Here is a 20,906-nt window from a genome sequence, read left to right as displayed (position 1 = left end):
AGCAGTGGACAGTGAAAAAATCCAAAGTGGAGCTAGTGGTAGCCTTGAGTGCAACTGTGCATGAAGGGGGTGGGGGAGGGGAGGGCAGGGGGAGAACTTTTTCTTTTTCCCCTAAAGAATATGGGTTTTCAGGTGGGAAGTTGGGGACATTTGTGTGGGAAATGTACACTGGGGGAGGGATGGGTGTTGGAACACTGTATGACTGAAACTCCATCATGAACAATTTCAGTGATTTAATTAAAAAAAAAAAAAGAAAAAAAGTAGAAGGAAAAAAAATAGGCTTCCAGGGGAGCAATGAGTAATTTTTTTTTCTGAAAAGATGGCAGTAGGGAGATAACTTGGAACCCCTGGCGCAGAGCTTCCTGACTCAGAGGCCAGATCTAGTCCTACAGTTCAAGCCTCATCTTCCTCCATTCAGAAGGCACTTGCTTAGTGCTGCTGAATGCTTTGCAGAGAACTGTCAGAACTCAGTCACATGAGCCACAGGGAGAGGGTTATGGATGCATATGTTGTCATTTGAGTTCTTTGATGTCTCCCTCTGGTCTTTTCTATCTGAATTCCCAATTTACCGCTACATAGGCATCCATATATGTTTGTTGAAGCTTTTTTGTTGAAGTTCTAACAAGTTCCCCTTTTCCCATACTGTTGTTTGATTTCAGCCAAGGCCACCAGCTGGATCCCAGTCATTTAGCAGATGGCAAAGGGTCACTGTTCCAAAGTTCACATATAGACAGGAGATAGGGACAGTCAGAATCACCCTCCTTCTTGCCTCTTCACCTTTCTGTTCTGAAGCAAATTCTCCCTCTTTCTCATCTTTCCTTCCCTAAGTTTTCTATCACCACCTTCTTATCACTGTCATCAGAAGGAAGTTCGCTAAAACTGTGGTTCCTTTAAGCCTTTCTCTGAAATCACACAAATAGGGTGGTGGCTAGCAATTTTTTGTGTTTTGCAAAGCATACAAGGTAATTTGTATGGACTGTGTTCTTTTGAGCCACTTTGATAGAGTTGAGATTATTTAACTAGTCCAAGGTCTGTATTTCACAATGGTGAAGGGCAAGTGTCTTTGATGGGTCACAGGAGGCATTAGGAGTAAAGCCAAGGCAAGAATTCTGGGCCCCAAGAATAGTGCAGAGCTGTATCTGATTTGCCCACTGTATTTACCAGCATGGCCATGGTGCTGATCCCACAGACATTCCTGCACAGCCTCAAATCACGTGTTCTTCTAGAAGACTTAGTGACAGTGGCTGATGTCTAATTGAGACTAATGAGGTCATAGGTGTCAAAATAGTTTCCTGAGTTAGCCACTATCTGAGCCAGTTTCAAGCCAAGTGACGCACTATGTCTTTAGCAAATTTGGCAGACAGAGGTCAAATGAGTCTTTTGAAAGTAAGACTCACTCCAATAGGACATTTCTTTTGGAATACTAAGGTCCTATTGTTGGACTGTCCAAAGGTGCTAATAACCTTTTACTCCACCCTTATGTGTCCACTGAATTCCTGCCCCTATCCCTCTGACAGTGTACCTGCCAAATTTTTACCCTGGTAAAAACTTCACAAGGCCTGGAGAACTCATGCTTTTTATAATCAACCAACTTAATTTTCTTACTTTTACAGATGGGGATCTTGTTGCTCCATGTCCCGTCCTTCAGACACTCAATTTGGAATGTGTCCATCTCCACACCGTCCTAGGAAAAAACATGAAGAGGGTATGGAAAGGGGGTGGGGTGGGTTTGGTCATTGTCTCTTAGCCAAACCAGACCTGATTTCAACTTGGCTGTCCTTGATGAGATTTTCCACCCATGGACTCCAAGGGTGACTTCACAGATAAGGGAAAGAGAAGCTGAATTCTTTTTTTTTCCAACAAAGTCTGGAAAGAGACAAGGCCCATGTACGAGATGGGCTTGGGCAATTGTCTTGGAAATGAAACCTGTACCCGTGAGTCCTCTTTCAGAGCCATGCTTTTCAAACTTGAACATCAGCATCTCTGAGACTTTGCCTGAGACTACCTGGTCCTGTGCCTTCAGTTTCTGTCTCATTGGGTCTGGTCGGGGATACGAGGATGTGCAATTCTAGCAGGAGATGCTGTGGTCCAGGACTCCATGCAGAGAACTCTTTCTTGAGGTTGGTGGCTCTCTAGCTTGACTGCATGTCACACTCATCTGGACAGTGTAACAGAAACCCCAACCACTAACCATGGCGTTGGCTCCTAGAGGTTCTGCTTTAGTTGGTCTCAGTGAAGGCCTGGGAGGTGACTGTGTGCTTGATTTTTAAAGTCAACTAAGTGATTCCTAAGAGAAACACTATTTCAAGAGTGGAAGAGTGAGCCATATTTGACTGCACCTTTGATTGATTTCTCTGCTTCCTGCTCCAGTTTCTCTCAAGTAAGCCTAATGAACATGAAGGTTGTTGTTAGTACTGAGTATAGTCTCTCTCTCTCTCTCTCTCTATATATATATATATACATATACATACATACATATATATTCAAATTTTCATTCAAACCAGTCCATGATCTGTCAATGACATTTCTGTGACAGTTTGGGATGCTAGCTTTGGATTTTCAGAAGACTACAGTTTCCAGAGCATTTTGGAGGTGTGAAAGATCCAGGAAACAGCAAACTGGACTGTCAAGAGCTAAAAGCCCATCTGCCCCGAGAGGTCCTGCAGAGCTTCTGTGGCTGCTCATCATGGTCCCCAGCCAGGGCCCTGTCTGTACCTTTAGCACTTTGTAGCCAGTGTCACAGCTGATGAGCACCTGGTCCTTGAAGGTATAGTTGGTCTGCAAGGGCTCGATTTTCCCATGGAGAGGAGGCCGTAGCTCCGGGCACTCGTTTCCTGGTGGGAACAACAGAAGGACAGTGTGTGAGACAGCAAGACAAAGCCCGGGAGGAGCAAGTTAGCTCTCAAAGGCCTATGGAAGAAAAGCACACGACACCTGCCCACTTCCGATACTTAAGCCCAGCGGACACACGTGTGTGCCCCTTCCGCTGCTGCTGCCGCTTGAGCATGATGGAGGAGCCCAAAAGAGCTACTTTGGACACCAGCAGCCCACTGAAATACTTCCAGAATGTGAACTGAGACTTTATGCCAGGCTGCGACAGTGGGGAAGGGTATCTCTCTCTAGGTTTTTCCATCTTATGAGCACCATAAAAGTGTAAAAGTTTGCAGTGATGTAATTTCTGGCAGAATTTTCCCTGGACTTTATACAGAAACCCAAAACCCAACCTAATGTCATCTAATCATCAGCAATATGAAATGGTTCCTTTTTAATGGGTCGAACTTTGGGGGGAAAATCCAAACAAGAATAGTAAGTCTTTTGTTGAAATATTGAAGGCAATCAAAGTAGTATCATCTCTCTAGACTGAACTAAGCCATAATCCCATGCCAGCCGAGGAGAAGAAATATCCTTCTTTCTCGGGAAGAAATGGGGCGTGGCGTCAGCCATATTATGATGTCCATTAAGCAGACATGAACTTGGTGGCATGGGAACGGGATATAAGGAAAAAAAATTATTATGTATATGGAACAACAGGACACTGGTGGAGTCTCAAGCCGGGGCCGATACCAGCGCACTACTTTTGGTTCCAGAAACTGCTTGCAGACATGCTGCTAGACTATCAACTAAGCCATAGCCCCACGCCGGCTGACGACGGGAAATAACCATCTTTCTCATTTTTTTCCCTTTGTGAGGCAGCGTGGCGTCAATCATACTATGAGGATTACTAAGCAGGCATGAACTCGGTGGCACGGGAAGGAGGGGGAAAAAAAGTTATGTAACAAACAGTGGGACTTAATATCTCTACATTCTCAGCAATGTAAAACTAATTATCAAATGCTTCCTTGGCAGTAGGACTGTCTTTTTTTTTCGGGGGGGGGGGAACTCCAGCAACAATAGTGAGTTATGTGTTGAAACATGGAATGTAATCAAGATAAAGAGTAAACGAAGTGAAACTTATCACTTACAAGGGCGGGGACTGGGGGGGCGGGAGGGGGCGGGAGGTATACTGGGGTGGTTGGTGATGTAATATGGGCACTGGTGAAGGGAAGGGTGTTTGAGTATTGTATAACTGACATAACCCTGAGAACTATGTAACCTTCCACATGGTGATTCAATAAAATAAATTAAAAAAAAAAGAATAAAAGAAAAGCACGCGACTGACTGGCTTGGATCTCTTGGATACTGAAGAAAATTCACTTTGGAGATGTGAGCAGGTCACCTACTAACTGCATCAAAACTCAAAACTGGAAAAGGGCACTAAATGCCATTGAATCTGTCCCTTTTCTCATGTTTTCTCTGTATTCTCCTCCAGAGTGGCCATCAGTCCTCTGTTGATGCCCCTCTAGGGCTGGGGAGCCGGGTGCACCCCCTTTTGGATCCCTCCCATTGAAAGGACAGCATTTCCATCTTCAACTAAGCTATCTTTTTGCCTCCGCAATTTGGCTTTTATTTTAGTTTAAAATTGATTTTTTAAACCATAACTTACAAAGTTGTTGATAACAAAGTTTCAGTTGAAATCTGTACCTAGTATTTATTTATTTATTTATTTATTTATTTATTTATTTATTATATCTCTGGCGCTCAGAAAGCTCGGAGATGGGGCACCCAGGCTGGTGTTTCAGAAGAAAGGGCCTGAGGTTGCAATGCTGCATAGACCCTGAGATACTGCGGGTACTTGGGACACCTGGATGATGCTGGTGTGGGGGGGGCGTTCCAGGATCACCCCTAGCTATACTGGGGGATCACATGATACTGGGAATTTAACTCTAATTGCTATGCTAGCTCTTAGCCTAGTCTTTTAGTTTTTGGCCTCTTGGACCTCTCAGGATGACCCCAAACTATCATTTTTTTTAAATTGCCAAACCACACTTCCAAGGCTTTAATAAATCCTAATAAGACATAAGAATGATGTAAATTGTTCAAATTTACATAATAGAAGACACTCCCAAACTACGCTTTCTTTCCAAGATTGTCCTTGAAAGTGAACATATATCTCTGAACTCTCTCTGCAGAGGCAACTTCCAACAGGATTCATAGACCAAAGACTGTAGCACTGTAGCACTGTCATTTCGTTGTTCAATGATTTGCTCAAGTGGGCACCAGTAAAGCCTCCATTGTGAGACTTGTTGTTACTGTTTTTGGCATATCGAATACACCACGGGTAGCTTGCCAGGCTTTGCCGGGTGGGATACTCTCGGTAGCTTGAAGGGCTCCCTGACATTTTTTTTACCTGAACAAACTCTCCTTTGTTAATAATATCCTCTTCAATTCTCCCTCCCCAGAATAGGGCCTTGAATATGATGATAAGTAAAGGGCAAGATTTCAGAATCTTTTAGCTGGATTTGTCATGCCCAGCATCATCTTCTCAGTGATGCCCACCCTCTTCTAGTTACTGCCAACCTCATGCATAAAATAACTGTCAGAGTTTGAGGCCCAACTGCGTTGGGGTGCTGGAGATTGAGGCCTGTCAGTTTCATCAGTGGTAGTGGTGAGAGGGGTAGGGTAAGGGACAAAACTCCAGGATAAAACATTCTCAACTCGAGATTTACACCCGAATTCCAGCCCAGACTAGAGTTCTGGCTGAAACAGAAAGGTCCAAGGAAATATGGTATGGAATGGATGGAATTCAAGAGACAAGACTGAAAAAAAAATTAGGGAAGTGCAAATAAAAACCTCCAATATTTTTGGATATAACTCTGAGTGCCTTAGGCTTCATCAGTGAATTGCCCCTTTATCTCCCCACAGAGAACCTTACAATGTCTTATAAGAGCACCCCTAACCCCCAAGTTTATCTTTAACCGTTCCTTTATGTTTTACTTCTCATTGTCACAATTCCCCAAGTTATTCTTGGTTACTTACAAGTCAAAACTCCTGGAGATTCTGGGCTTTACAGTGAATTACTTGCTTTTCTATCTCCCCTATATCCTTTTCATATTCTATCATGACTATAGAACAGTGTCTCTTGCTTAAACACAGAAAGACTGTTAATGCTATCGTCCTTAATATTTGGGAGTTGATTGAAACATATCTACTCTTGGGCATCCATCATAATCACTTGACTCAACATCAGTTGCCATAGTTCCTAACACCTTATAAAGGGGGGTCTTACCTTGGGCCTTGGATGGACCCAGGGTGAGCGGCAAAGCTACCTCGGCATCAAAATGGGACAGTCTAGAAAGCATAAAAGCACTGTTTTGATGCAAGCAGTTATGACTTAAGAGAGAGGACCTCATGGGGAAGGGCAAATTGAACAGGCCTGTGGACCTAGTCTGGGATTTACGGTAAAGCCCAACAGGGTTTCCCTCAGAGCCAAGAGGACTAAGTTTTGGAATCTATATCTTTCATTGTATTTTATCCAAATAACTGCAAGTATTAATAAGAAGTAAACTTAATTGTTTAATATGTAAAATCAGAGGGAAAGAGAAAAGTACTCTGAGAGAGAGTGTCTCCTTGAGTTAAAACCCACAAGAAAATTGCCTCTGCTTAAACACTTTACCTCTATAAATGATCAATGACAACTCTGTGCAGTCCTACACCTAGAACTCCCCCACCCCTGCACCCAGATGTTCTGCAAGTATTTGAACAGCTCTGCATTAAATGGGCCATTTTAACCATCTATCCATGAGTCCCCTGTCTCTTTGTTCCTCTGTGTGGAAGCCTGGGGAGGCAGCTCTTAGATACTGAACATGTCATGTACCCACACTTTGAACTCACAAGATATCATCTCATATCACTGAGAAAGGAGTATACTTAAAAAAGTATTGGTTGGGACGTGGTAAAAAAGAAAAGGAACTTTCATTTATTGTTGGTGGGAATACAATACTGTCTGTTTCATCCTCTATGTAAAACAATATGCAGATTCCTCAATAAACTGAGAATAGAGCTTCCATATCACCCAATGATTCTACATCTAGGCCTCTACCCCAAGTACAAAACATTAATTCCAAAATGTACAGGCACACCTAAGTTCATTGTAGCACTTAGTACAGTAGCTGGGATATGAAAACAACTCAAATATACAACAATAGAGGAGTGGATAAGAAAGTCGTGGTATATATTCATAATTAGAATATGATGAAGTCATTAAAAAAGATGGAATCATGAGGCTTGTTGCAACTTGGATAGAACTGGAAGATATTATGTCAAGACAAATAAGTCAGAGGTGGCAGGACAAATCTCAGTTGATCACATTTATCTTTGATACATAGAGAAACAAAATAAGAAACAGTCATCAAATGGTAGCAAACCCTCTGTCCTAGATGGCAAAACTTGGAATACTAAGCAAGTGGGATATTGTGGGGAGGTGAAAGAATGAAAAGGTGAACCGGGAGTGATTTAGGGGCATGCAGAAGGGTCTTGGACACTTGAAGGGTGATAAGGTGTAGTTTATCTACACAACAAACCATAAATATTAACACTCTTATAAACATGTCACCTAAAGTATCATAGTTAAATTTAATTTTTAAAAGTCTGAAAAATTGAAGCAAGTAGACCTAGAGTGCTAGCTCAAAGTATAAAAATACATGCTTTGCATTAGTGCATGTTGCTTTGCATAGAGGAGGGCTCGGTTCCATCCCTGGTACTCCATGGTCCCTGAGCACTGTCACACCATTTGGGTGTAGTCCTAAAACTAAAAACTAAAAAAAAAAGGATCCAGTAATAAAACAAAAAATATGGGGGCAGGGAGATGGTACGGGGATTAGGGCACATGACTTGCATATACCTTACCTGTGTTCAGTCCCCTGCACTATATACCTCACTGGTTCTCAGTTCCCAGAGTACTGTTGGGTGTGGATTAAGACCATGGGGACTTAAATCAACTGAACAGCTGGGACTATCCAGAGGTCCTCTGAGCACTATTTGGAAGTAGCTCCCCAATACACTTCCTACCCCAAGCCCGAAACAACTCTCCCTAAGCACAACAGTACAAGTCTAGTTCAAAAACCACCTCAGCTGCTGCTCATTCATAAATAGGAAACTGAGTTAGAAGAGAGAGGATGTCTTAGTTCCCAGCAACCACTGGGAATCTTACCACATCCCCCAGACATCCCGAGGTCTTTATCCCTTGAGTCTTAGCCTCTGCTGGTGAGGACTAAGCATAACCCTAGTGTGACCAGGAAAGATGAGGCCACTTTACCTGCCGCCGTGTAGGCCAGCCTCCAGCCCCGGTTCTCGCCAGAGTTGTCACTTCGGAACATGATCTGGATGCTGTGGCTCTGAGTATTGATTGGTTCGGGGGCTTTCTCTCCACAGAAGGGTCCAAACACATTTGAACCAGCCTTAATCTGTGAGGGTAAGAGAAAGAAAAAGGATGGTTGTGTATGAGTAGCAGTGGCTGCTCCAGGGGGCTACAGTGACATTGTACTCTGGGTTTTCTAGAAGTTTCCATGTGAGTTCATGTTACTCACTGAAGCTTTTAGTGAGTTCCCACTACTAAGTGGTTTTATTTCATGCTCTCATTTCTGATTCACAATGGGCGACCCTGTCATTGTGCACAGGATAGAAAGATCTTTGCTCTAGGAGAGCATGTAGTCTAGATAGGGAGCCCGGACAACAAATAATGAACAGAATAAGTATAGGCTGTTGCTGGTGCTATAAAAATAATCAGATTATATATATAATATAATATATTACATGATACATATTATATAATGCATATTATCCACACATATATGTAATATAATAAATATATTATTAGTTTATGACCTATGCAGTAAAATCTATGTAACCCATATAATTCATCACTTATGCAATAGATAAGTAAAATAATAGACAATAATTTGGGGGTCTGTTTAACACCTGGTGGATTCTGTGGCTACTCCTGGCTCTGTGCTCAGCAGTCATTTGCAATTGTGTTTGAGGGGTCAGATAGTGCTGGGAACTAAATGGGGGTCAGCTGAATGCAACTTGAGCTCCTTCTCCTGTGTCTATTCATCCCCTGTACAAGAACGTTAACTAGGTTACAGGGAAAGACTTTATGAGGAGGTGACCTTGGTTGGATCTGAGATACGTAGGATGAGTAGGAGCTTGTCATTTGAAGATGAGGGGAGAACACTCTCCAGGCTGAGAAAATAACATGTAAGAGTATTAAGGCTAAAGGTGGAAAAGGACTTGACAAGTTTAAAGAGCAAGGAAGCAGCCAGTATGGCAGTAAGAGAGGGAGTTTACAATAAGAGATCAGCAAGGGTGACAGGGCCCAACGTGTGGGGCTGAATCCAAAGTGCAATCTTGACTGAATCTGGCTTTGAAAAGGTCAGCCTTCACGCTTACGGAAGGAGAATGTAGGAGCATGGTAAAAGCAAGAAAATCAGCTTGAAAGCTTTGCAATTGGTCAGGCACTAACAGGTTTGGAGTAGGAGAGCAGGGATAGAAGGGAGAAACACCATTAGCTGACCCAGATTTCCCGTCTCCCGTAAAGCCAGGGTTCCTTCCCATGCCTTTAACTTTTTCTTCTCATCTGACTCTTTAACCCTTTCTTCATGCCTTCTAGAGTCCAGAATGATGGATATACTTTTAGTGGAGAGAAGAAAATAGTAAGCCCTGAGAGGGTACGACCCAAGCTAAGACTAAAAGCACACAGCTCCTGGGGTACTGCGTGGTGGGCAGGATCCTAAGGTGGCCCATCACCTTCACCGCAGGCATTACTTCATAATGGCATCATGCTTCAAGAAGGTTTCCAGGACAACAAAGGGTTAATTTCAGATGATGAGAGATCCCTGTGCAACTAGGTCGAAGATCAATATTAGCTAAGGACAACTGACCTTGCCCCAAAGCCTAAAGATCAGATTCCCGAAATGCTGTCTTTTGCCAAAGTCCAATCCTTTCTTCAGGTTTTCAGATAAGACTGTGTACCCAAGGGAGACATCCATAAGGGGATTTTATTGTCCATTTTGGTGCCTATAGACTGTGGCTGTCTTATGACTATGCAGACAAGATAGCTACTTTGAAGACAAATCTGCCGTCATCCGACTTGCTAGCTTGTTACTAATAAAGCTCTTGTGTCTCCCCATCAGTGTGTTTTCTGTTTGATTGCCCCCTCCCCCTCCCCAAACAGCAGCAGAATTGGAACTTCCCAATTACACTGGACTAGATATGTACAAGTTGGTAGATGTTGTTTTAAATAATTATTTCTGGGGAAGCAAGCCACTTGGGGCCCCTACCCTGGGAAAAAGTAAAGGGCTGAGAACATCAAAAGTTTTTTCCCAATTCAGTCAAGATTTTCCAGCATCCCCTGGGCTAGTGCCCACGGAAGAACTTACCTTGATGTAGTCATAGGGGCAGGGCACTTCTGGATGGTCCTCAATGTCAAAAATGTCCTCAAACTGTAGGCTGATCATAAAACCTTCCTCCAGCTCGATTGTGTAGAAGCATTCAGAGCTCTTGGGGTAAGGGTTAGGGAAGTCTGGGCTGGTGATCACACCGGTCCTCTGGGTAAAGAGGTTGTCACTGCACTCCACTGTGGGGAATATACCAGAGCAAAGTAACATACCACCACCGTGGCCGCCGCAGCCCAGTTAGTACCTGCTCACCACACACTTTTCCTACTAATTCCGAGATGCGAGCAGGTAGCAATCATTATTCCCATTTTGCAAATGGGGTAGCTCAAGGATGGAAAGTGACTGCAAGCTCACTCACCTATTCATTTTGAAGAGTTAAAGGGAGTGAGTGATAGAATCTTTTCTATCAAATTCTCTGGTATTCGTGTGGAAGGGAGAGCGGAGGCAGGTGGAGTCTGAGATGGGAGGCATTTCTGATGACTTGAGATTGGTTTTGAGATCTTTTTTGTTCCACTCTTGCCTCGGCCCTCATCCTTAAGTCTCTGTTAAAGCATTCTTTGACCTTCTACCTCACATACACCTTTCCTTTCTGGCCCATGAATTTGTTTTGTTTCTTTTTATTCTTTTGCTTTTTGGGTCACACCCAGCAAAGCTCAGGGGTTAATCCCGGCTCATGCACTCAGGAATTACTCCTGGCGGTGCTGGAGGGACCATATGTGATGCTGGGAATCGAACCAGGGTTGACCGAGTGCAAGGCAAATGCTGTACCTGCTGTACTATCGCTCCAGCCCTGAACTTGTTTTCTTTCTTGCTACGACAACTACTTATGTGGCATGTCTGGATTTTCTTGTTCTCATCAGAATGTAAGACCACAGGTTCAGGCTTCTACTATTTCTCCCCATTGCATTACAGTTAGGAACCCAGTGTTCTAGGATCCTGCTACCACTAGGCTTTACCAAGTTCCTTTATTTGCAACTAAATCTTTACCCTTAAACTGATCCATCTTGAAAAAGAATGTCAGTTCTTTTTAAGTTCTTTTTTATTCTGCTCATTTGCAAATGAGGAAACTGTGGTCCAGAAAGCAGGTATAATTATGCTGAAATCCCACAGCCATGAGCTACAGAACAAGTTTAGGATGAGTTCTCTTGAATTACTGTCTGCTTTCATTTTTCATTCCAAGTATTCTCTTGGGGGTAATATTTCCCATGATGGGGTTAACACTGGTTCTTTGAGAATGGAGTAGTTCCTCTTTTGATGCATAACACACAGATAGACGTATAGCACATACCACATATATAATGTATCAGTCTTATTCAAATTTCATGAGTAGGGGCTATTATGAAAATCAAGTTTTATTTATTTATTTATTTAATTTATTTCGTTCTTTGCTTTTTTGGGTCACACCCAGTGTTGCACAGAATTTACTCCTGGCTCTGCACTCAGGAATTACTCCTGGTAGTGCTCGGGGGACCATGCTGGGGATGGAACTGGTCAAGGCAAATGCCCTACCCACTGTAATGTAGCTCCAGACCCCCAAAATAAAGTTTTAAAAGGCTTCTGAAGCGGTGGTGAAAGTGGAAAAAGAGATGGAGAGTATAGCTAAATTTTTAGCTTCCATCATACTTAACATATAATCAACAATACTGTCACTGGCACTGTCACTGTCATCCCGTTGCTCATCGATTTGTTTGAGCGGGCACCAGTAACGTCTCCATTGTGAGACTTTGTTGTTACTGTTTTTGGCACATCAAATACACTGTGGGTAACTTGCCAGGCTTTGCCGTGCGGGCGAGATACTCTTGGAAACTTGCCGGGCTCTCCGAGAGGGACGGAGGAACCGAACCCAGGTCAGCTGCGTGCAAGGCAAATGCCTTATCCGCTGTGCTATTGCTCCAGCCCATCAACAATACATATAAAATAAATCAACATGCTAGAAAATACCACCACCTCGAGAACAGTCTTGTATATGATTGCTTTGCACAATGGGTCATACTGAGGTTTTATTTGAAAGCAAGTGGACATTTTTGAAGGGAGAAACAAAGAACCTTTGTTTTCAGTCTGGTCCTCCTCCAGGGATCTCTCACTTTGCTTCTAAGTGATCTTTCTAAAACACACATCCTCACGCTAATCTCTTGATAATTCCCCAAATATTCTGAATTCTGTCACGGCTCTGAATGTTTGTAGAAACTGTTCTCCCTGGTCAGAATGCCTTCCTCTTTCTTGTTCTTTCATCTCTGGAAGTGTTTGGTGGAGGCAGGCTCAGGTTTGAGTGTGGGTGTAGACACTTCCTGCCTGGGATTTGCCAAAGCCCCACCTTGTTTCTTATGGCTTTACCCCACCAGTTAGGAAGCTTCGCATGGAAAGTGGGTGAACTCTTTTATTCCTTCATCCCTGGCCCAGTCCAGATACTGCATCAGGCTGATGAGAAATAAAAACAATGAGAGAGAGAGGGAATGAGTTGCTTCCCGTGGACTCTGTTTTTGTTCTTCTCCACTCTCTTCTCCCCTATGGATTGTTTCTCTATTACAGAGAAACTTAAAGGTCGTAGGAAGAGAAGCAATAAAGGAACTCTGAGTTCATGGCTCAGAAGGAGACTCAGAAGGAGAAGCAATAAAGGAGACTCTGAGTTCATGGCTCAGAAGGGAAGTTGGTTTTCCATTGACTTGATCAGGCTAATTCCTATAAAAGGAGATCATGTAGGAACAGGGTACCAGAAGTTTCTACTGCTCAGAGATGAGCAGTTGGTCTAGAAGCTAGTGCTTTTCAAATGTAACCCTTTGAGAAGCAAAATTTGCTGTCAGGTGCTACAAGTACTTTGTCTATGTGGCATTGGAGGCACAGCCCTCTGAGCTCATGTTCAGTTGTTCCTACTGCACATCTCTCCTTCCTTTGAGCACTTAATAATCTTACTGGAAACTGTGGTGATGTACAGAACCATCCCTGCGCCCCACCTCTGCAGGTCCTGTTGTCTGTGTGGAGGATGTAGCCAAAGCGGCAGGAGCAGTAGTAGCCGCCGATGTAGTTGTGGCAGTAGTGGTCACAGGACAGCTCCTCATCCTCCTGTTCTGTGCACTCGTCCACATCTGCAGGGCAAGTAGAGCCTTTCAGTTACTTAACCCATGGGTTAAAATGAAGACAATAGCTATGCTTACAGAGAACTGATGAGGGGTCCCTGGCTGTGTCAGGAGATACATGCATTCTCCCCATTTAATCTCCCCCGAAGGCCAGAAATATCCATCCTACCCATTTTTAAATGAAGAAATTGCAGATCACAGAAACTGTATAAAAGATCCCATGGTCACATAAAGCTAGGTTCAAACCCAGGCAACAGTAACCATGGCAAGAGCGCCTTATCCTATTCCAAAATTACAGAATTGAGAATTAGAAGTGTTAAAGAAATTACTTCAGTTTGGAAAGTGCTCAAACCAGAAGAAAGACAAACACAAGATGATCTCGCTTATCTGTGGCATATAGATCACTGGATGAGGAAATGCAGTAATAGAGGGACGCCTAGATCACCCTTGGCCCCAGTATTTTGAGAGGCACTGTAGCACTGTCATCCCGTTGTTCATCGATTTGCTCGAGCAGGCACTAGTAATGTCTCCATTGTGAGACTTGTTGTTACTGTTTTTGGCATATCAAATTTGCCACAGATAGCTTGCCACACTCTGCCATGTGGGTGGGATACTCTTGGTAGCTTGCTGGGCCCTCTGAGAGGGACAGAGGAATCGAACCTCAGTCGGCCATATGCAAGGCAAATGCCCTACCTGCTGTGCTATCGCTCCAGCCCACTTAGAGAGGAGAAGGAAAGAAATCAAGTGGGGAAGAAGAGAATTGAAAGCAATGGGTGAATAGGCATCAGGGCTTCAGTTTTATACTGGTGACATGGGTGAGTGGAGTAGCCACATATCCAAAACACAGATTCAACAAAACTGAAAACATGAGATGTAAACTGCTTCCACTGAAACTTTGCAATGTGCCTGTCAAATGGACAGGCAGGGATGGGGCGAGGGCTGGGGGTGGGAGGGAATATGGGAACACTGGTAGAGGGAAGTTGATGCTGATGGTGGTAAATATTACATGTCTAAAACTCAACTATCAATAACTTTGTAAATCTTAGTTCTTTAATAATAATAAAAAAGAGAGTGTTAGAGTTAGTATTCAAATTAAGCAGTAACCCCAGAGCTCAGAGCTTATAATTTCTGAGCTCTTTCTAAATTCATAATATAGGCCAAGCCCTATGCTAGCCTTTGGAAATATAAATCTATATGCTCAATGTTCCATATTTGAACATAGATTTTTCCCACAAAATTATGCTTGAATAATCAACAGGAACATACAAGAAAAGTTTAATATTATCAATTGCTATGGAAATGCAAATTAAAGCCATTATGAGCTACACTAACTGCATGCCTACAAGAATGTAAAAATATAAAAGCCAACAAAACCAAATGTTGATGCAGCTATGAAGCAATTAGAATATATGCATATTAGCCAAAGAGATATATAGTGGTCTGGGGAAAGATCTGACAATTTCTTATAAAAGTAAACATAAATCTGCCTTTTGACCCAATAAACCTCCTAGATATTTACTTAATTGAAATAATAACATATGTCCTCCAAAAGACTTGATCAAGAAGGATAACCAGGGGCTGGAGCGATAGCACAGCGGGTAGGGCGTTTGCCTTGCACGCGGCCGACCCGGGTTCGAATCCCAGCATCCCATATGGTCCCCTGAGCACGGCCAGGGGTGATTCCTGAGTGCAGAGCCAGGAGTAACCCCTGTGCATCGCCAGGTGTGACCCAAAAAGCAAAAAAAAAAAAAAAAAAAAGAAGGATAACCATCTGGAAAATAAATGGAAAAATTAAAATGTATTTATAAAATATAAAGTTGCCTCATCAGGCAAAAAGGCAAAATTACTATATGATCCAATATGAACAAGTCTCAAAAATTATTGAGTAATATGATATTCACACTCAAAATAATTTTGTGTGCTCATTTATATTAAGTATTAGAAGAGGCAAAATTAATCTATGGTTGAAAAAACTCAGAACAATTGTTGCCTCCAAGTCAAGGTAGAAATAGGGTGTGATTAGCAAGGAACATGAAAGAATTTTCTATGTTGACAATAAAGATCAGCATCTTGTTAATGCTTTGGGTTATAAATGAATAAAAAAAACCCTTAAAACTTGATAACATTTTGTGCATTTCATTATATGGAAATTTTACATTAAACAAAAAATGTGAGTAGGTATTGAACTCTAGCAAAATGATACGTGTGCTTTTTCTAAAAAGTATATTGATGTCTGAAATTCAGTTTGAAATTCTTAAAAAATGTGATAGTTCAAAGGGCTGAAAATGTCCTCATACCATCAGCACATTTCCCTGAGCTGGGAATAGCCGCTGAGTACCCCTGGTTATGCCCTCCCCCCCCAGACAATTCAAAAAAGAACTGATAGATGGACAGTCACAGAGAAATTCACTAAACTGTTAATGGCAAAATCTGTGTGGGAACACAAGACGGGTTCAGTTTTTAGAGAGGAAAGCGACTCCTAGGGATGAATCATCCAGTTTTCCAACTTACCCACAGCCATGTAGTGGGCATCAAAGCCAGTGAATCGCTCCTCATTGGAGAAATCGGACCGAAAAGTGACAGACATGAAGGAGCCTGGGGAGAGCACCGCCTCCTGGCCAGGGGTCTGCTCCGTGTCTGTGGTCTCCCTGCCACAGAAGGTGGCGAGCACCTGGTCTTCAGTTTCTACCTTAGGAGTCAAAGAGAAAGGGGACCACGTGAACAGCTTCCCAAATTAGCTTCTCTGCTGGCCTCCAGGTTCAAAGGGAAGGGAAGAACTAAGAACCAGGAAGCCTGGGAAACCCAGGGAAGGGGATAACAGTCAGTCATCTGAAGAGAGAAAAGGACACCGGTTAAGTCAAAACTGTCATCTAACCATGTTTTATTCATTTTGTTTAGCTTAGTCAGAAGGTACTTGACATTTATTTCATTCCTTTTGACAACCAAATGACTTGTTAATTGAAAATAGCACTGTAGCACTGTCATCGCATTGTTCATCGATTTGCTCAAGCGGGCACCAGTAATGTCTCCATTGTGAGACTTGTTACTGTTTTTGGCATATCAAATACATCACAGGTAGCTTGCCAGGCTCTGCCGTGCGGGCGGGATACTCTCAGTAGCTTCCCGGGTTCTCCGAGAGGACAGAGGAATTGAAACCGGGTTGGCCACGTGCAATGCAAATGCCCTACCCGCTGTGCTATCGCTCCAGTCCTTTATTGAAAATAACAGTATTAAATTAAAAAAGAGTTGGGGTGAGGTAACCGTATAGATACATTCTATATTAACTATATAGAATATTCATATGTTTTATAGAAACTCATTACTACATACTCTACATACTACATACTACCAATTCTATATGAATCATGTTTTGAACATAAGTATGTGTCTATCACTGAGCATGGCATAGGACTAGGGTTGATAAGAAATGAGTAAGACCCCAGCATTGTCACATATGGTCCTAGTGACTCCCAGTACTGCATTGCTTTGCCCAGACGTCGAACTGTCTGAGCAGGTTGGCAGAGTATCTCAGGCTATGGACCCAGGAACCTCAGAACTAGAATCATCCAGAAATATGTTGTGCGTGTTTATGCTATGATCCTAATATAAAAATTCCCTATTTGCTAGAATTCCTTGTTTTGGAAGAGCCAAAAGTCTCAGTGCAAACTTAAAATCCAAGCAAAGATAAAAAACTGATGGACTAAAACTGATTTTATGAGTTTGATTTGGAAAACAAAATTTATGTAGATGGTTAGTATAGTTATTTGACTACCAAACCTTGGCCTACTAAGTACTCCATCATCTTACACCTATCCTGGGAGTCAGAGAGATAGTACAGTACAGTGGGTTCGATGTTTGCCTTGCATGAAGCTGACCTGGGTTTGATCTTTGATACTTTTAAATATGTATCTGTGTTTGCAATCTCTAATTGGACTTTTTCTTTTCTTTTTCTGGTTTTGGGCTACACCCTGGCAGTGCTCAGGATTATTTTCAAGTGTTGCTTAGGAAACAACATGGCGTCATAGATAGAATCCAGGTTTCAAACATGCAAAACGTGCTCTTTAGCTCATTGAGCCATCTCCCTGGCACCTTCATGGACATTTTAATAAAATTTCATGAGTAAATCTCTTACTAAGAATGGTTTCCGCTGCCTTTCAGAGTCATTAAAAACAAGTTCCCAAAGACTTTTATCTCTAGTAGCTATTAATGATTCATTGTTTTGTTCATTAGCTTAGTATATCAATAGTATCTTGATATTTGACATTCTGTTTTGAAGTTAATGATTTATTTATTTAAAATAAGTGGGAGTTTTAAAGAAAAACAATTGGCCTTAGTAACAAAACACAAGGACAATTAATTACTAACTTTGGGAATTGAAGTGTAAACAGAAGATGAGATCATGGTTTTGTTATTTATTTCTCTTCTTTAGAGATACTAGCTGAATTCACAGAAGCCGTTATTCTGTAGAATATATCTATCTGCACATAAATCCAATGCTGCTTCCTTGAAAATCACAGTTGGTTTATTTTGGTTAAACAAGTTTCCCTAACAGCTAAGATTTTACCTAAGTGTAATTAAAAACAAAAAAAACTTTCTTTAAGGTGGAAAGTTTTCTAAAGTGCTTTGTAATTCCCTGCTTTCTTAGGTATATCATGGGTGCACTTTCTTAGTAATGTAGGAACATTACTTTGAATATCAACAGCCTTCGGGATGTTGAGTTATAGGACATTGCTTACCTCTCATGGAATGGCTCCAGATTATATAATGCTTTAGAAATGTTTAGGTCTCTTCCTCCCTCCCTCCTCCTTCTCCTCCTCCCTTCCTCTCTTCCTCCCTACCTCTCTTCCTTCCTCCCTTTTTTCCTTCCTTCCTTCCTTCCTTCCTTCCTTCCTTCCTTCCTTCCTTCCTTCCTTCCTTCCTTCCTTCCTTCCTTCCTTCCTTCCTTCCTTCCTTCTTCCGTCTCTCCTTCCCTTTCTGTCTATCTCTTCCTTCCTCCCTTCCTTCCTTCCCTTCCTTCCTTCCTTCCTTCCTTCCTTCCTTCCTTCCTTCCTTCCTTCCTTCCTTCCTTCCGTCTCTCCTTCCCTTCTCTCTCCTCACTTCCTTCCTTCCTTCCTTCCTTCCTTCCTTCCTTCTCCTTCCTTCCTTCTCTCCTTCCTTCCTTCCTTCCTTCCTTCCTTCCTTCCTTCCCTTCCTTCCTCCTTTCTTCTTTTTCTTCCTTCCTTCCTTCCTTCCTTCCTTCCTTCCTTCCTTCCTTCCTTCCTTCCTTCCCTTTCTCTGTCTATCTCTCCCTTTCCTTCCTTCCTTCCTTCCTTCCTCTTCCTTCCTTCCTTCCTTCCTTCCTTCCTTCCTTCCCTTCCTTCCTTCCTTCCTTCCTTCCTTCCTTCCCTTCCTTCCTCTCCTTCCATTCCTTCCTTCCTTCCTTCCTTCCTTCCTTCCTTCCTTCCTTCCTTCCTTCCTTTCCTTCCTTCCCTTCCTTCTTTCCTTTCTTTCTTTCCTTTCTTTCTTTCTTTCTTTCTCTTTCTTTCTTTTCTTTCTTTCTTTTCTTTCTTTCTTCTTTCTTTCTTTCTTTCTTTCTTTCTTTCTTTCTTCTTTCTTTCTTTCTTTCTTTCTCTCTCTTTCTTTCTCTCTTTCTTTTTTCTTTCTTCCTTGCAAAAATTTATTGAAAGAAATTTAGAGAGATGTAAGGAGAGAGAGACAACAGAGAGAGACAACAGAGAGAGAAAGAGAGATGTATTAAAGAGGGAATACTTCTCCAGAAAGGAAAAAGTCTTTTTATGTCTTCCTTATGTAGTGTTTTATTTCCTGTTCTTTAAATCTGCTTATTAACTATTGAGAAATGGATTATAAAATAGAAACAAGCTAAACTCTTGTTATTAGATTTTAATAAAAATAAAAACAAATCAATTTAGAGTACATAAGTTATGGAAGAGGATTTATGCATGTGTAACTGCATCAACAGAAGTGTACAGTTTTGGTGATCTTTGTAGTAATAAAAGAGTAATGTAGACCCGGTAGCTGAAAGTTTTGTTCCCTCTCTCTGATGACATATACTATAACAAGACAATCTCCTTCTCACCTCTGTCTACTAAAATAAGAGCTCTAGTTTTGTTTTTCCTAATTTTGACATCCTGATATTAAGACAATTCCTCACATGCATACATTAATAGGATGAGAAGGATGGTGAGCAGAACTTTTAAAACCCACATTGCTTACTACTGAAAATCTTTATAAGCCTGAACTTACTTGTAGTCTACAACTATGTAATACAAAATAAATTACCAAAGAATAGTCATGCCTTAAGCATTAACACTTCCAGATACTTTCACACTTTTCTGTAACTGGATATCCCCAAAGTCTGTAGTTTTTATTCCATGGGCACATTGAAATAAAATCAACCAGAAGTAATTTTGATTATGGAGATACTTAATGAACGTATGTGACTATCTTCTTTGTTGCAACTTGCAGATATCAGGATGACTGAATGGTAGAGAGTCATTACTGGGAGAGTCACCCTATTCCAGAGAACATGGAAGCAAGATCTATTGAATCTCTTGTGAATCTCATCCCTATATGTCCTTTGAGTAGTAAGGGAAGGCCGGTATCTGGGGTTCTGGGAATTCAGACACTAGCCCAGAAAAGAGTTGTGGAATATTAAAGCTGGGAGTGATTATTAAGAGTTATTTCAGTCCTCCTCTAGAGGAAATTGAAGTTCAGAGAGGGGAAGTAACTTGCTTGAGTATAGAGCGATAATCACAAGTATTTCCTGATGTCAGTTTTGTTGTTTGTTCTGACCCTGAAGACAGGAACCTCCCAACGTAGTGAGTTCATGACAAAAGACATAGACATTTGGCCAAACAACTTTTCTCAAGGGCCTTCTGACACCTTATCTTGGGTATATAAACTGTTTCCCAAAAAGGAATTGGCTCAATGACAGCTCCAACCACCACTTAAACAGAACGGTCCTGTTTAATACGTGCAACCCCTGCTACAAATGATAAAATTGTATGAAAATAATTTACCTCTGAGTATAAGCATGAGGTTGAGTTCTCACTAATGTTTGTACTAACCCACTAATATGATGGAGGGGATACATCTCAAAAGGAGACACAGAATTCATAATAATAGAGAACAACCTCGCTGGTCTCATAGATTCTGCATTTTAATTCTCATGATGGATAACCCATGTCCTTTCAGACTTGAGGATACCAATAAGAGGATATATGTGCTTTATTGTTTTATCCAAACTCAGCATCACAAATATTTATGCACAAAATTCTCTCCATAATATAATGTGGAGGATACCAAAAATTATTTATTTACTGGATGACCTTATTAAGCATGTCTCATGCCCTTGGAAATGTAAAATTCAGAAAGTATTATGCTTTAAGGCATTTTAAGGTATCCAGTAAGATATAGGGAGTCCCAGGGGGCTAGAGAATGAAAAATATGCATTCTCCTCACAAAACCAGAAAACATTAATAAGGGAAAAATGTTCCTGATTTAAGGACTGAAAGATGCAGAGAGAATTAATACATAGTAGTTTGGGAGTATTCGTGGG

The 20,906-nt window shown here is 41.7% G+C and overlaps 1 protein-coding gene across 3 annotated transcripts in view; it reads right to left on the bottom strand.

Moving 5' to 3' along the window:
- Positions 1–20,906, bottom strand: part of MASP1 (MBL associated serine protease 1) — an 82,694-nt gene that overhangs the window by 35,975 nt on the left and 25,813 nt on the right. For all 3 annotated transcript variants that reach the window (XM_055126741.1, XM_004603020.3, XM_055126740.1), the window contains exons 3-8: positions 15,860–16,037; positions 13,226–13,357; positions 10,257–10,453; positions 8,135–8,282; positions 2,716–2,834; positions 1,606–1,684 (exon numbers count right to left, since the gene is read on the bottom strand). In XM_055126741.1, the coding sequence (XP_054982716.1) occupies positions 1,606–1,684; positions 2,716–2,834; positions 8,135–8,282; positions 10,257–10,453; positions 13,226–13,357; positions 15,860–16,037 (853 nt within the window). The remainder of the gene's footprint in view (positions 1–1,605; positions 1,685–2,715; positions 2,835–8,134; positions 8,283–10,256; positions 10,454–13,225; positions 13,358–15,859; positions 16,038–20,906) is intronic.

Source organism: Sorex araneus, chromosome 2 (assembly GCF_027595985.1).
Source record: "Sorex araneus isolate mSorAra2 chromosome 2, mSorAra2.pri, whole genome shotgun sequence".
Lineage (NCBI taxonomy): Eukaryota > Metazoa > Chordata > Mammalia > Eulipotyphla > Soricidae > Sorex > Sorex araneus.
This window is presented reverse-complemented; position numbering and strand designations above follow the sequence as displayed.